Source organism: Triticum aestivum, chromosome 4D, assembly GCF_018294505.1.
Source record: "Triticum aestivum cultivar Chinese Spring chromosome 4D, IWGSC CS RefSeq v2.1, whole genome shotgun sequence".
NCBI classification, from domain to species: Eukaryota; Viridiplantae; Streptophyta; class Magnoliopsida; order Poales; family Poaceae; genus Triticum; species Triticum aestivum.
The window spans coordinates 294,766,160-294,782,571 of NC_057805.1; the positions used below are offsets into that span (position 1 = coordinate 294,766,160).

Below are 16,412 nucleotides of genomic sequence, written 5' to 3' on the forward strand. Positions count from 1 at the left end.
GGTCGGAGCAAGCGCTGCAGCGCGGCCGCCTCTTCTACAGAGGCGAGCGATCAACTTGGGCCTACTTCGACCGGCTCCACGAGGAGCTCTACCCGCACACCGTGGCTTGCCGTAGGACAGATGCGGAGCTCCTTGTCGCAACGAGCTTCATTGAGGCCGAAGAAGCAGGGACTGCCGAGAGGCTCGCCGCGAAGGAGGAGCACGCCTTCGCCCATGCTTGCCGCCAGTCGGCGGAGGCGTTCTTCCTTGGCAACAAGCACTAAGCCGTTGCCGCTCCTGCCGCTAGATCTATGTTTATCTATGTATGTGATGAACTCCAGTGTGTCGTGTGATGAACTATGTAGCGGGAATTATGTTTCATCCAAGTTTTAAAGTTAGCAGTAAGCTTTTGCGAGATCTGTTCTTCTTGGAGGCATCACTTCCCGCAAAATTCTTTTAGGTGGAACCATAAAACGATTTTGCAGGATAGAATTATACGGCATCTGCTATAGTTGCTTTTAACCGATCTAGATCCGGTTGGTTATCGCGTTGGTTTCTTGCTTTCTCAGTTACATCTTCCGAGGCAGATTGTATTGTTTACTCCCTTCGTCCTCAAATAAGGGTTCGTTTAGCATTTAAATTTTATCCAAAAAATGTATTTTTATCCTTCCAATGCATGTTAAAGTAGAAAAATATATTTCTCTCTCCTCACACAAGAATCGAGGCCATTAACATTCAACATATGGTGTCCTTATTTTGTTACAAACACTTAGGTCACTATCAATAACATTCAACGTATGGTCTTCTTATTTTTTATGTGCACTTAGCTCATTGAAAGTAGGGTAATTAAAGAAGAGAGGGATGATTTGTTTGCATCTTCCCATGCATTTTTTATTCCACTCCATAATCTATTATAATAAAAATTGTATATGCACACTTTTTAAGGTCTTTGGGAGTATGTAGTACGTGCTCCCTCTGCCCCAAAATAAATGTCTCAAGTTTATCAGTACTCCTTCAGTCCCAAAATAGATGACTCAACTTTGTATTAAAGTCACTTATTTTAGAACGGATTTAGTATAACTTCGTATTAAAGTTATCAAAATTAACACACTTATTTTGGGATGGAGTACAATCCTATCGGCTAAAAAATAAGAATTCTTCAGGAGTGCACTTATGCGACCTGGTTATCCTCTTAGAAAATCAATACCATAGGGTAAGAAAGGAGATTCATGACACTGAGTATCCAAATAGGGTCAAAATTTTGGGACACTGAGATTCCAGGTCAAAACTCTAGCTGCACATTCAATTACACAACTAGTATATGCAACCCTCAGAAGGGTAAAAAAGAGAGAAGAAACCAGCCTTTATTTGGTCATTCACGGAGGCCTTTTTCTGTATAAACCCAGCCAATCCCTGCACTAACAGTATACTACTCGCTCAGCTATGTACACTCTCTCGCTTCCAAATGAAGCGTGGTAACATCTGGTTCTAGTTTCATCTGCCTTCACTCTGCCTGATTTGACAAAGTAAAGGGAGCCGAGACCCGACTGCTCCCAAAACATTTCATCATTGGTGCTTCCAAAATTGTCTCAGCTTCAGTGGAGATGAAGGTCAACTGTGCATCACGACTACACTAGCACTCAAGAACACCAAGCGGATTATAACTACACCCAGCAGACCAACCAAGAACACCAAGAATCATCTCAACACTGGAGCATGCGCTCACCTGCAATTATGCCGTCGACTTAGGTTGAATATACACACTTGTAAAGTAAAACAAATATATACAGGTCAGCCAAGGGAGTGTACCACATTCTCATCAGTTCCCTCAAAATGGAAAAGCAGCACACCCATTCCTCTTCTGTTATCTCTCTCCGCCTGAAAATTGCAACTTAGATGGTCAACACAAAACAGTAGATATGGAGATGATTGCCAAATGCAATTACAAGGACCAAGGAATTAGTTAAACTAATAAATTAAGAAATGGCGTGTTGTACTTGATACCTAATTTGCACACACAGAAATAACTGTCTAAAATTATCGAGGGAAATTCAGTCCACCTACCACACAAGAACATATGGTGATTCCGCAAGCTGTCAAAGCCGAAGTAACTTCAGCCATCATCCCTGTGCATCCCAAAAATTAATTGACATGGTTTTACTAATGTTTGCAATGAAAGCTCAATAACATAGATCCATAATAAATTGCGAAAATAGATACTGCTAGTTAATTGATGCTTCAACTAATTAATGTATCCATTTGAGGAAGCGTCTGTTTCAGGAGCATAAACAAACAGTTAGGCATGGGCACGAAATGGAGATGAACATAGTGGCAGTGAAACTTGGCATTACTCTCTGAAGGTACATTGTAGACACTAGTAATGCATTTTCAGTTTAGTAAAAAAGTTTGATGGTAAAGGAGTATTACCTTTTCGATCAACACACACTATGCAAAGCCATTGGATAGAGTTGCCTTCTGTATTGTGCCAAGAGGAAATTTTACCGCATTTCCAATTATCCAAACTAGCAAAAACTTCCTTATAGGCCGGGACGCCAGGGCGCATGAACTCAGTGGAGCTATCACCTCGAACTGTTGAACCATTAATTTTGATGCCTAGTTCCTTCACAGTTTTGTTGTGCTTCCCATTAATCTTTGGCGTGTGAATGTTGTTAACTGGTAAAAAGCCATCGCTATTTTTATTCACAAAGGATAACTTGTTGGAACTTAATATCTTCTGCCAATTGAATTTATAGTCCTCGTTTTGTGTGGTTGGAATTAACTGCTCGCTGTCACTTTCATCTTCAAGATCAGCGACAAAGTTATTAACTGCATCCGCCGTTATTTCAGCGGCAGAAAGAGCAGCTTGCTCCCTTAAGAACTGAATATGCAAACGATTAGTTACTACAGCCATCTAATAATGTAAGAAATCAATGATGATTATACCTACTTTCATAATTTTGTGCCTAGCACTGCGGGTTTTGGCATGTTGCAGCCACTGCTGATGACGCTGGAATGCATATTTACTGGACAATTTCTGCAACAAGACAAAAGGGGGGAAATATGTGTATAAGTCGAGTTTACCCAGATACTCAAGAGCTAACGTATGTGTGTCAATGTCAATACATACTGCCATGGAATCCTATTGCTGCAGTATAGATTTGTCTGTAGCAATTCAACAATTTGGTAGCTCAACTACAAGTGAAGAATATGAAACTACAAATTTTTTAGTTAGATGGTTATACAATTGAATAAATTTCAGAACCACAATTTATGAAATTTATATTTGGGGAACAAGATTAAAGGGGGGCTTAGCCTTCTAATTATGGCAATTTTTCCTTACTAAGCCTATCTCAACCAAATATAAGACGAAGAATACACTACTAAATTTGTCAGAATAATATAACAGAAATAAATCATGCATCTGTGTGAGAAATACTAACATCGTAAGTTATTATCTCCACTACTTCAGCGTTCGCAAGCGCATGGATTGGTGAAACTAGATTACCATTCACCTGAAAAAAAGAGCATGAGCACCCTCATGATTAATTGTTAAATCATACTACTAATGTTTCCACAACTAACCTTTGCTGCTACCATTTTATTGCCGATTTCTGTATGGATCAGATATGCATAATCAATCACAGTGGCCCCCTTAGGCAGGTTTTTAATCTGAGAGTGAAAATATAGTTAGCCAAGTGCCAAACCCAAAGAAAAGCTATGCTCTCCAAGTTCAGTGACTACCTCGCCTTTAGGTGTAAACACAAAGACACGGCTTCCCAGAAGATCTCTGGTAATAGTATCCACAAATTCCCTAGAGCTCATGTTACCAACAAACTCTTCTTGCCATTCACGGATTGCATTTAGCCAACCAATCTATGGGAGATGACAAATAATTGGAGGATTTTTTTTAGTCAAGCGAGATAAAAGAAATAATGTGAACTGCGATAAGCTTTAACAAACTACTGTAATTATACTAAGTAATAAAACATATACCCTCAGAGCAAAGCCTGTATTGTTAAGACAGATCACTTTCCCATCTAAATTTCTTCCACTAGATATTCCAGGACGAACAGGTCCTGAAACCACCCCTCTTCCACTGTAGTGTGCAGCAATGCCTCTTTCTGCTATCAGATCCATATCCTCTGTTCTTATCTGCAATACAGTTGGAGCATAATTTGTGTCTTTAAATCAATCTTATACTTTCTCTAGCTTAAATTGCTAAGAGTAGGCAACATTACCTGAACTTCCAAATGGAACATACTCTCATTAAGAAACGGTATCACTGTAGTATGTAGACTTTGATAGCCATTAGGCTTTGGAGTTGCAATATAATCTTTAACCTATCGGCATAGCTGAGTTTTAGAAAAATGATAGAAGCAAGTCAAAACGACATTGAATAACAGAGGGCGCATAACTCACAGCTTGAGGTATAGGTGTCCATATGCCATGAACAAGACCAAGGACATGGTAGCAGATCTGAATTGTATCAAACATACTTGTGCATCAGCGATAAATTGACCGCATAAACAAGATAATACTTAGTATATAATATTACCTGTTGTCCGGTGCACAGTGGCCCAACACCATTGCAGGATTTTGGTTTTATGATGATCCGCAGCTGAACAATATAAAAACATGTTTTACTAAGACATTCATAAGATAATAAACTGAGCAGGAATAATCACCTATAAAGATATTCAGAACATCGTACCTGAGCAACCTGATTTACCTCATTTAATGAACTCTTGGATTTGAGAGCGGTTTTATAAATGCTGCAAGATGATCCAAACAATCAACAATCCACCAACAGAACAAATCTTACAGCCTATTTCAAACATGGAACCTCGTAATAATTACCTCCTAATAAGACTACACATTGTTTGATTTTTCGGTTGTAAAATGTAAATGAGAGGCAGCTGAACAAAAGATTATGCAGCAGCAAAAATCAATTTCCCTAACTGTGCCACATTGTGAACTGATGTTTTGCCAATAATGCGATACAGTGGCAAAACAGATTATTTTTCCTTTTTATAATAAACAGAGAAATTGTGCGGCGACTAGTATCCCCCCTGGAAATTCGTTTTTTCAAAAGAAACAGGGCATAGAACAATAAGCTAAGCACATCTATATCATATACAGAAATTGCATCACTAAGGCCCTGTTCGGCAACCCACCCACTCCCGGAATCCACGGAGCGAGGAAACTGCAGCTCCGTGATTTTCAACTGCAGCTCCGCCCGCTCCGGGAGCAGAGTTTTGGAGCGGCGCGATTCCGAACAGGGCGTAAGTAGACATAGAGACTCTGCAGTCTAAATGCTCATCTAATAAAATAAACTTATCATAACCAAGGTAAAGTCTAAAGACATCGCTCATTTTACTATGGAGTAGCATGTTTGCTCTACCTGTAAAGTTCTTTACACACTGAGCGCACTTCTGTTTCAACACTCACAAGATCAAGAAATTGATCCTCAGCAATTTTTTGCTTTAGGATTTTATTTGCCTGGAATTGAAAATCGCAAAGTCAAGAAACATAATTCAACACTAAATGCAAAAACATGTTAGTGTGCAATATCAAAAGAGAGAACCTCTTCCAATTCTTGTTCATGGGCTTTGAAGATGTCATCAACTCTTTTCCTTAGTTCAGCGAAATCACCAGGATTCATGTACATGAAGGACAGATACTCTAACTCAGACTGCAATGTGAAGTGTTAGTCATCAAATGGAATAACCAAACTACTAAGACTGCACAGAGCTAAGAATCAGATGGCATTGTAAGATGCTTCCTTGAGATAACATAAACATTATTCACATTGCATGGATCTACAGAGTATGACACATAAAAAAACGCATAAGGGCAAAAATTTTAACACTGTAATATACCATATATAAACATCTGCTTTATATATAAGATAAGGGAACATATTTCTTTGGCCCCTTGACTTTGGCAGTAGGTCAATTAAAGTCCCCCAAAGCCACCATCACAGGGAACAAATGTTCTGGTTTAAAAAAACCAAGGAGCTGGATGCTTGGGTTTGTAATTGAACTTGAAGGTCAACTGAGAGTCCCCCAATACATTTGTATAATCAAGTTTGCGGTGAAATAAACAAATCTAACATTTCAACAGAGGTAAAAGCAAACATTGAAAAGTAGCAAAGAAGAATGTACTGTTCAAAAACAACATATCAGTAACATAAAAGAAGTATCACCGTAATGAAATTAGTTGGACCATGCACAACAATAATGGCTATCATTTAAGGCGATTTCATCAAAGGTACCTTTATTTGATACATCCCGAGAAGTTTTGCTAGGGGTGCAAAAACCTGCAGTGTCTCCATGGCGATAGCATACTGGAAAAAGCAGTGCTTACAATAAGATGGCACTGAGTTACAGCGAGATCTTATACCAATGAAAAGAAGAACCTACCTGCTTGTGCTGAGGCATATGTGTAAGAGTACGCATGTTATGCAACCTGTCTGCCAGTTTCACAATGATTACACGAACCTGCAGAAGATTATTATTTCATTTTATTGGGAAACTAGACTTCAAAATGCTGCCGCTGAAACATTCTATATGGGATAAATACCTCTTCTGTCATTGCAAGAAACATCTGTCTTAAGTCTTCAGCTTTGACATCTTGTTTTGAACTACCCTCATTTTTGCATTGAAGTTTCCCTAGCTTAGACACCTGTATTTGTGATGAAATAGGTTTATGATTGCACTGAAACTATATCAAGATCATATAAGTTCTACAGTTAGTAGTACAATAGAAAATGTGAACAGGTGAGATGAAAAGTATACCTTTGTTTCCCCTTCAACAATACGACTTACTGTTGCCCCAAACTCATTTTGGATTGTTTCGAAAGTAACCATGTCAGTATCTTCAACAGTGTCATGCAATAAACCAGCAGCGATTGATTCCCAGTCAAGTTCCTAGTTATGTCCATAGAGTAGAGCACAGCCTGACTTCATTATGTTCATACTAGGATACTTGAGAAAAATATGCCTTTACAGGTTCAATGATATACTACTACTCACGTGCTCCCCAAGAATACGAGCAACTTCAACAGGATGAATGATAAAAGGCTCCCCACTCCGGCGTTTCTGCCCATTATGTGCTTCATATGCTAACTGCATTAGACAATAAACTATCATGACACGGCCTCTTGATGCATTCTCAGAGGAATCAGCCAGTCTAGAATATTATTCAGAAGCACATGGAAGAACAATATCAGATGTATTACCTTTAAAGCGTCATGTACGAAGTTCAACTCTTCAGGTTGAAGGTACGAGATAGCTGGTCTGAGACTCTGTTATGTAACAGCATTAATAGTTAGCATGCAATAAAAAAAATCCAACCTTGCCTCGAACAAAAACAAATATTTAGTTGCATTTCAGGAGGGATCCTTGAACATTAAATATGCCAAACCAAGAATAACAACAACCGTGCTACCAAGTCAGTGTTTACCTTGGATGTTTTCACGTTTTCTAAGAATATGAAGAAGAAAAATGTTGCTTATTTTTTTCATTATTGTAATGTAAAATGTGTCGACAAGATTAAGGAAGTGCATGTGGTGTTACAGTAGTAAGGCACCAAAAGGCTATTTGATTTCATTGTACATGCTCGGAGCCTAGTAGGACTGCTTAGGTAGCTGGAACATAGGGTCCCTGACAGCTAAGTTACGGGAGCTAGTTGACACAACGGTGAAGACAGGTATTGATATCCTATGCGTCCAAGAAACTAGGGATGAAAATGGAGCGGAAACGAACAAAACTGGGTGCTACCACATTTGTTTTCATATTTTTATGCAGAAGCGGAAACGAATACAGAAACCCTGAAAATGAATACGGAAACAGATACTACTGAAAATAGACACGGAGCAAATACAGAGCGGACACGGAAACAAAACTATGTGTTGACCGGAACTTGAAACCCCCTTGAATCATAGAGAAACACACATAAAAAAACAAACAAATTCAAGGAATTGTTAACATGGATACAAATTAATATGGTTGCGTTAGCAACATAGGGTAGTATTATAGTAGTACATGACAATTTCGTATAGGTCTAATTGAGTATGTGTGTGGTAGTAAAAGTTGGTCCTCAAATGATCCATCCTGCTCATCGTCTCATTGTGTGTTCTTTGGTAGTTGGGCTACAAAGCAGCCATGGGCCTATACTAGAAACAGAAATTCCATATTCACGGAAACGGAAAGTTCCATTTCCACGTCTGTTCCACCGGAAAACACCATTCTGTTTTTGTTTCCGTTTCTGCATAAAAAATTCCATTTCCATTTCCGTTTTCATATTTCCTCTCCGTTTCCATTTTTCCTCCAGAAAAACAGAAACTTTCCGCTTCATTTTCATCCCTACAAGAAACCAAATGGAGGGGACAGAAGGCGAAGGAAGTGGAGGATGCCGGCTGCAAGTTGTGGTACACAGGGACAGCTACCAACAGAAATGAAGTAGGCATCTTGATCAACAAGAGCCTCAAGTATGGACTGGTAGACGTCAAGAGGCAAGGGACAAAATTATCCTGGTCAAGCTGGTAGTCGGGGACTTAGTTCTCAATGTTATCAACACGTATGCCTCGTAGGTAGGCCACCGTGAGAGCACCAAGAGGGAGTTCTGGGAAGGCCTGGAGGACATGGTTAGTAGTGTACCTATTGACGAGAAGCTCTTCATAGGAGGAGACCTCAATGGCCACATAGGTACATCTAACACAGGTTTTGAAGGGGTGCATGGGCGCTTTGGCTATGGCATCAGAAATCAAGAAGGAGAAGATGTCTTAAGCTTCGCTCTAGCCTACGACATGATCGTAGCTAACACCCTATTTGAAAAGAGAGAATCCCATCTAGTGACTTCTAGTAGTGGTCAAAACTCAAGCCAGATTGATTTTGTCCTCTCGAGAAGAGAAGACGGGCGTGCTTGCCTAGATTGTAAGGTGATACCAGGAGAGAGTGGTGTCCCTCAACATAAGCTTGTGGTGGCTGACTTCCGCTTTCGGATTCGTGTCCAGCGGGATAAGCGTGCCAAAGTCGCTAGAATGAAGTGGTGGAAGCTCAAGGGGGAGGCAGCCCAGGCTTTCAAGGAGAGGGTTATCAAGGAGTGCCCTCGGGAGGAAGGAGGTGATGCAAACAATATGTGGATGAAGATGGCAACTTGCATTTGTAAGGTGGCTTCGAGGAGTTTGGTGTGACCAGGGGAAGTAGAAGCTAAAGATACCTAGTGATGGAACGACGATGTCCAGAAGGCTATTAAGGAGAAGAAAGATTGTTTCAGACACCTACACCACCTACACCTAGATAGGAGTGTAGACAACATAGAGAATTACAAAGTGGCAAAGAAGGCCGCAAAGCGAGTTGTGGATGAAGCAAGGAGTCAGGTGTATGAGGACCTCTACCATCGCTTAGACACGAAGGAAGGCGAAAGGGGCATCTATAAGGTGGCCAAGATTAGAGAGAGGAAGACGAGGGATGTCAATCAAGTCAAATGCATCAAGATCAGATCCTGGTGAAGGACGAGGAGATCAAGCATAGATGGTGTTAGTACTTCAACAAGTTGTTCAATGGAGAGAATGAGAGCTCTACCACTGAGCTGGACGACTCTTTTGATGATACCAGCAAGCGTTTTGTGCGTCGAATCCAGGAGTCTAAGATCAGGGAGGCTTTAAAGGAGGCAAGGCGATGGGCCCTGATTGTATCCCCATTCATGTGTGGAGAGGCCTCGGAGACATAACAATAGGATGGCCAACTAAGCTTTTCAACATCATTTTTCGAGCAAACAAGATGCCTGAAGAATGGATACGGAGTATATTAGTACCAATCTTCAAGAACATTGGAAAAGTTGTACTAATTACCATGGAAATAAGCTGACGAGCCAAACAATGAAGCTACGAGAGAGAGTCATTGAGCACCGCTTAAGAGGAATGACAAGCGTGACCAAAAATCAGTTTGGTTTCATACCTTGGAGGTCAACCATGGAAGCCATTTTCTTGGTACGACAACTTATGGAGAGATAAAAGGAGAAAAAGAAGGACCTACATATGGTGTTCATTGACTTGGAGAAGACCTACAATAAGATACCGCGGAATTTCATGAGGTGGGCCCTAGAGAAACACAGAGTCCCAACAAAGTACATTACCCTCATCAAGGACATGCATGCTAATGCTGTCACAAGTGTTCAAACAAGTGATGGCGACAGTGATGAGTGATGACTTCCCGATTAAAATAGGACCGCGCCAAGGGTCAGCTTTGAGCCCTTATCATTTTGCCTTGGTGATGGATGAGGTCACAAGGGATATACAAGGAGATATCCCATGGTGCATGCTCTTTCAGGATGATGTGGCGCTAGTCAATGATAGTCAAACAAGGGTTAATAGAAAGTTAAGCTATGGAGACAAACTTTGGAACCGAAAGGTTTTAAGCTTAGTAGAACTAACTGACTAAATGAGGTTCGGTCTCGGTACTACTAGGCACGACGAGAAGGATAGCCTTGATGGGCGTGGTACCTCAGAAAGACACCTTTCGATATTTGGGGTCAATGTTGCAGAAGGATGGTGATATCGATGAAGATGTGAGCCATTGAATCAAAGCCGAATGGATGAAGTGGCGCCAAACTTCTGGCGTTCTCTGTAACAAGAGAGTGCCACAAAAGCTAAAAGACAGGTTCTATAGGACGGCAATTCGGCCCTCAATGTTGTATGGCGCTAAGTGTTGGCCGACTAAAAGGCGACATGTTCAACAGTTGGGTGTAGCGGAAATGCGCATGTTAAGACGGATGTGTGGCCACACAAGGAAGAATTGGGTCCGGAATGATGATATACATGATAGAGTTTGGGGTAGCACCGATTGAAGCAAAACTTGTCGAACATTGTCCGAAATGGTTTGGGCGTGCACAGGGCAGGCTCCTAAAGTTCCGGTGCATAGCGGACAGTTAAAGCGTGCCGATAATGTAAGAGAGGTCAGGGTAGACCAAACTTAACATGGGAGGAGTCCGTAAAGAGAGATCTGAAGGAGTGGAATATCACCAAAGAACTAGCCATGGACAGGGTGCGTGGAAGTTAGCTATCCACGTGCCAGAACCATGAGTTGGTTTCGAGATCTTATGGGTTTCAGCTCTAGCCTACCCCAACTTGTTTGGGACTAAAGGCTTTGTTGCTGCTGCTGTTGTATAGGCTTGGATACTTGCGAAACAACAAGAGAAATGACGACAAACATTATATTCATTAACATACTATCATGAAATGGTCATAAAGCTAGTGAGCAAATAAAATGTTGATAGAGCAAAGCAATTAACCATAATCTTAAGCTGGTTTTAGAAAAAGAGGCATGTGAACATGACTAGTGCAAACTAAATATACACCAAAAATGAGCAAAGAGTATTGAGCTTTTTGGTTTGTTGGCACACCTCCCACAACGTTTCTGGAGAAACAAGGTCGAACGGTCCTGACGAATAGCAGGAAACCCTCCACATTGACTTCACAGGAGTTGACCAATATCTGATTTTTTTTACCGAGGAAACAAAACTAGCTGATGAACCATGGCCCAACTTTCCTTTGTTGATGTCTTCTGCCCAGGTGATGTGCAGTAGCTGGAAATAAAGGCGATAACTATTAAGGAAAGAATCATTATAACATTTCAAATGCAACCAATGCGCACAGTGACCAACTATCGGTATGAGAAGTCAGATACTCGCAAAATTAACTATTTCAGTATTAGTATCAGCACCATTGGATGTCAGCCAGTCTCTAGATACTTTGTCTTTAGTTTATGGTAGCTAAGAAGTAAGAACATGCTTTTCTGAATAGACATGTGCCTTAGATTTTGCTGTTGTTGGGTGATTATCTTGAATTTTAACTCTTTCACTGCGGTCTAAATGAAACAAGAGATTAGCCCGATTTCTCTAAGGAATAGCAATTCCTCCGTCTGCTACCAATTTGTTTCTCACTTTAGAATATGCGCGATCAAACTTCTAAAATTCCACACCTAAAATACACAAAAGTACTCAGTCTGACAATACAAAAGCTAATTAGTATATTTCAAGCAAATTTAGTTCCACAATGTTATCATATAAAGACCATGAATATGTTATGTTGAAGTCAGTAGTCAAAAGATGAAAACCTGACGTGTGTCAATTTCTGACAATCTTATCTTGTGAACAAGATGGGAGAGCTAAGAAAATAATGGTGGGGCGGCAGGCATTAAGCCTGTATGAGTACATACAATCTGTATGCCAATGGTGGACAATCCAAAGGGCATAGTGCATACAAGAGATTACAGATTGTGAAATTGACAAGGTGATTACAGAACACATATTTCCATAACGCAAGTCATTTTGAATACATTTAGCAGCAATTGATCCTAAATGAGTTTGCTGATGGGAACACGTAAGGAAATAACCTGCCATACAAATGGGGATTTAAATTTTTTTTCCCTTGAGACAAGGTACTTCACAATGGCCCTTGACCCAAAGGCTAGAGGTATCAACCTTGGTTTTGATGTTTCGGATCAGTAATTTCACTAATTCCACCAAAATGGGGTAAAACACTAATATCCATTGCCACTCGGTTATAAAAACCTAAAGTAGCAGAGATACCGAATTATTATCAACAGCACAGCTATATAGCAGAATCTCTAACGGGTAGGAGCAACACACCGTGTTGTTGTTACTCTGCCGTGGGCGACCTCGCCGCCTCCCGCCGCCTACGGCTTCAGCGTGGCTACAGGAGGAGCACTGCGTGGTGCTGGCAAGCGCGCCGGTGAGCGCGCGTGGAGCGTTCCAGGCGCAGGAGAGGACGCTGCATTCGTAGGGCCTCCCAGCTCCGCCGCCCCCCTTCCACAAGGCCCTGCACGAGCTCGCGCACTCCAGCGACGACGCTACGCGACAGGAACAAAACAAAAACAAAAAATCAGGTTCCGAAAGCAGAATTCTCCCCTCAAAAACCTAAGGCGAGGCAACAGGAGAGGCTTAACCGAATTGCAGGTTTAACGAGGAGTCGGGGCCTACCAGACAGAGCGGCCGTCGGGGGTTGCATGGCGCGGCGGCGGCCAATCTCATCGGCGGCGCGGCGGCCGGCGAAAGGGGGGCCTCTTCGTGGACCCGGGCTCCGGCAGGGCGCGAATTGGGCAGAACTCGGCGAGCGGTGGAGAGCGAGAGGGGGTTTGCCGAAGGGGAGGAGGAGGGAGGAGGCGAGACGGGGAAGAAGAAGGGATAACAGGGGACGGAGGCCACACAAAGGCCGCGGCCGTGGTGAAGTAAAATAGGGCTGTCTGTGCGAGAGGGCTGGGTTGGAGGCTGGAGCTTTACCTCTGCCGGTCTCAGATTCTACTTTCAATTTCCCTATGATTTCTTTTCTATTTTGTTCTTGGGGTTTTCTGATGATTTTTTCTGGTTTCGCGGCAGGAATGGCGTGGATCACTGGATCGTAATGCTTCCCTCTCCACTAGTAAGTGCTCGTGGCCTCGACTTTCGCTCCTCTTGGCATAAAAAGGTGATTCTGGTTGTGCGCAAGGAATTCATCGGAGTTATCTTTCGTGCGTGTTAGAGCATCTCCAGCCGTTGGCCCCTCAGAAGGCGCTAAAAATCACCCCTAGAGACGCACCGGCGTTAAACTGTGTGTTGGGGGCGTGATGCCCCAGTCACGGCGCCCACATTTTTTTGAAAACTTAAATTTTGTCACAAACACTACGTAAATTAAACCAAACTTCGGCGAGTTCGTTCATATTTACAATATTTTACAAAAAAGAAAAAGAAAAACGCTACTAGTCTGCTCCTCGCCGTCTCCCTCGCCGCTCCTTGCCGCCCGCCGCCCTTGCAGTTCTACATGCCGAGGAGGCTGTAGAACCGCGTGTAGTCGCCGCCGCCGTCGTCGTCGTCGCCTCCGCCGCGGCCGCCGTCCCTGCTGCAGCCCTCCCCCGGTTGGCGCGGCGGGTTGGACAGTCCGGGGGCGTCCTCGTCGTCGTCGCTGTCGAGGATCACGATGCCGTGCTCGTCCTCGCGCCCACGTTTGCGAGCGGCTATCTCCTCCAGGGCCCGGCGCTGCCGGACCATCTCGTCGCGGAGGTAGTCGTCGCGCGCCCACCATAGGGCGTCCTCGTCGGAGAAGCCGCGCCGGGCTATCTCCTCATACTCCAGGGGGAGGCTGGGCTCCGGTTTGGGCGCGACGAGGACGAGGCGGCCAGATGCGGGGGTCGAGTCGGCGATGCGGACACCGGAGCTGCGGGTGCGCCGGCTGACAGGCGTGTCTTGGGGCTCCGGCTTGATGGGGCGGAGGCAGGGAGAGCCGGTCGACCGAGCGGACGAGGAGGAGGACGCCCCGGGGTCCATGCGCCTCGGCGTCCACGAGCTCCCATGGCGGCGAGAAGGACGGGGGGTCGGGGTACTGCAGCCTCGGCGTGTTGCCGCCTTCGATGTACTCGAGGACGGCCTCCAGCGTGCGGCCGGGCACGCCCCACCATCGGCGCCACCCCTCGGAGTTGAGCCTGCCGGAGGGCACGACGCCGTTGGTGCCTCGAGCTGCTCGGCGTGACGGCGGCGGAAGTACGGCTCCCAGAGCGGGCTGTCGAGGACGTAGCGCGGCCCCTCCCTCGCCGCCCGCGACAGGGAGGCGCGGATACGCGCGATCTCCGCACGCCGCGCCGCCCCGGTGGGCGGTGGTGGCACCGGGACCCCGCCGGCGCTGATTCTCCACGCCCCGGGCACCCGCATGTCCGGCGGGACCGGATACTCGGCCTCGAAGAGGAGCCGAGCTTCGTCCCCATGAAGGTGGCGGCGGCCGAAGCCGTTCGCCGCCGCGCCGTCGCCTGGGAAGCGTTCGGCCATTCTTTGAACTGGGGACGGCGAGAGGAGAGGGAGGAAGGAGGAGAGAGGGCGCGTCGGCGGTGGAGACTCTGTGCGTGCCACCGGCGCGCTGGGGGTCGGCTTATATAAGCGGAGGCGCCGCGCGCACGCGTGGCCGCCGCGTTTACGCGTGGCATGCGCGGGGACGCGCGTCGTCACGCCTTCACTGCACCGCCCGTGAGGCATCAATGGCGGAGGCTGACCGGCGCGGCAGCTTTGGTATTGATTCGCCGCGGGAAACGAGGCGATGAGGACGACGAAGCGGCGAGAAGCGAGACGAGTCGCTAGCAAGGAGGGCCCGCGGCTCTTTCGCGCCAAAAACGATTCGCCCGGCGCCCCCGAGCGCCTCCAGCACGCCGGGTTCGGGTTGGGTCCGCCGGCGCCAATTTCGGCCCGAGCCGGCGAAAATTGGGCCTTTGGGGGTGCGACTGGGCCAATTTTTTGGCGCCGGCGGCTGAAAAATCGCCTGGGGGCCTTGTTGGGGACGCGGCTGGAGATGCTTTTATAGTCGTGAACATTGATGGCGCGCAGAGCGATGAAGAGCGTGTAGTGCACGTCTAGCTCGTGAGTGCTGTGATATTTATGCGTGCATATATGTTCTTTTTATTTGTCTCAACTTCTTCTAACATGTAGTGGTATGTTGGTAAAAAGGTTTATGGAAATATTTGGGATGGTGATCCCTGCGACAATTGTTCGTATTCATATGCATTTTGGGAGAAAGGATTTGCAGCACGGCGGGGAACACAGATTATGGGCCATCTGATTGCCTCACGATTCGGAAACTGGATTGGTCTTTTTTTTTAAAATATTTATATTTATATTTTTATATATATACCTATTAATAAAGGGGTTATCGCTTCCTACCCCGTAATTTCATCTTTTTTGTCCGTTCGTCGTCCGTCCACTTTGCTCATATTATTTTTTATATCCGAGGTGGTCTTAATCTTGCACTTTGTTTTTTACGTTTGGTCATCGGCCGGGCCGTGCGTTCCTCCACATGGGCCTCCACATGTCTCTGCTGCTTCCTTCTTTTATGTACGTCTCTCTCCCTTAGGACGCAGACTCCCGGTTAGAGTCCAACTCTACGCCGCCTCACCTCTCCCTCTTATTCCTCCCATAATATTGGTTGGATCTTGTGGAGGCAAAAGAGTTGCAGACAGAGCACTGGACGAGGATAACGCCCAGATCTGCCTCTAGGACCCGGACATCGCCGCCACCAAAAATCCCACGAAGGACAGCAATGAGATCTCCCTCGCTTTCTCCTCCACCTAATGGTTCGCACACGTTCCGTGGATCGGAAGTGGTTTTGGCAGTGGGCCCGTGGCCTCACCAGCAGCAGCCTTCTGACAATGGAGGCGGGCAGCGCTGGCTTGGCTGAGGTAGAGCGCTGGTTCGCGTTTCGCTTCGAAGCCATCAACGCAAGCGCCGCACACTGCAGGCCCGCACTAAACTGGGCTGACTCGCTCCACCGCCGCGAGCTCTCCATATCGCGATCTCGAGCAGCTCGACTTCCTTGCTGCCGCAGGCTCCGGTGACAAGTCTAGGACGCCGCAAGCATCACCGAGAGCCCGAGGACGCTCTACGCCAGGATGGAC

The 16,412-nt window shown here is 45.2% G+C and overlaps 1 protein-coding gene across 1 annotated transcript; it reads right to left on the reverse strand.

The window, feature by feature from the left end:
* Window positions 1-1,227: 1,227 nt before the first annotated feature.
* LOC123097519 (putative GTP diphosphokinase RSH1, chloroplastic) lies at window positions 1,228-13,282 on the reverse strand. The gene is made up of 24 exons (XM_044519285.1): window positions 12,985-13,282; window positions 12,634-12,854; window positions 11,386-11,568; window positions 7,220-7,285; window positions 7,014-7,106; window positions 6,777-6,908; window positions 6,562-6,663; window positions 6,402-6,479; window positions 6,254-6,325; window positions 5,564-5,671; window positions 5,381-5,478; window positions 4,691-4,751; window positions 4,535-4,597; window positions 4,399-4,455; window positions 4,218-4,319; window positions 3,973-4,131; window positions 3,721-3,852; window positions 3,562-3,648; window positions 3,420-3,491; window positions 2,927-3,013; window positions 2,407-2,857; window positions 2,044-2,105; window positions 1,789-1,857; window positions 1,228-1,705 (listed from the first exon to the last, which is right to left on the reverse strand). Exons 1-24 carry the CDS (start codon window positions 13,010-13,012, stop codon window positions 1,613-1,615), a joined length of 2,676 nt encoding a protein of 891 aa, XP_044375220.1. The 5' UTR covers window positions 13,013-13,282; the 3' UTR covers window positions 1,228-1,612.
* Window positions 13,283-16,412: the final 3,130 nt, after the last annotated feature.

What these genes read in the sequence shown, in the direction of transcription:
- LOC123097519 (XM_044519285.1), bottom strand. Translation starts at nt 13,012, where the DNA reads ATGCAACCCCCGACGGCCGCTCTGTCTG. An exon ending in ATAAAATGGTAGCAGCAAAG is followed by an intron (nt 3,492 to 3,561) that starts GTTAGTTGTGGA and finishes TCTTTTTTTCAG; the next exon opens with GTGAATGGTAATCTAGTTTC. An exon ending in CTAGGCACAAAATTATGAAA is followed by an intron (nt 2,858 to 2,926) that starts GTAGGTATAATC and finishes TTGCATATTCAG; the next exon opens with TTCTTAAGGGAGCAAGCTGC.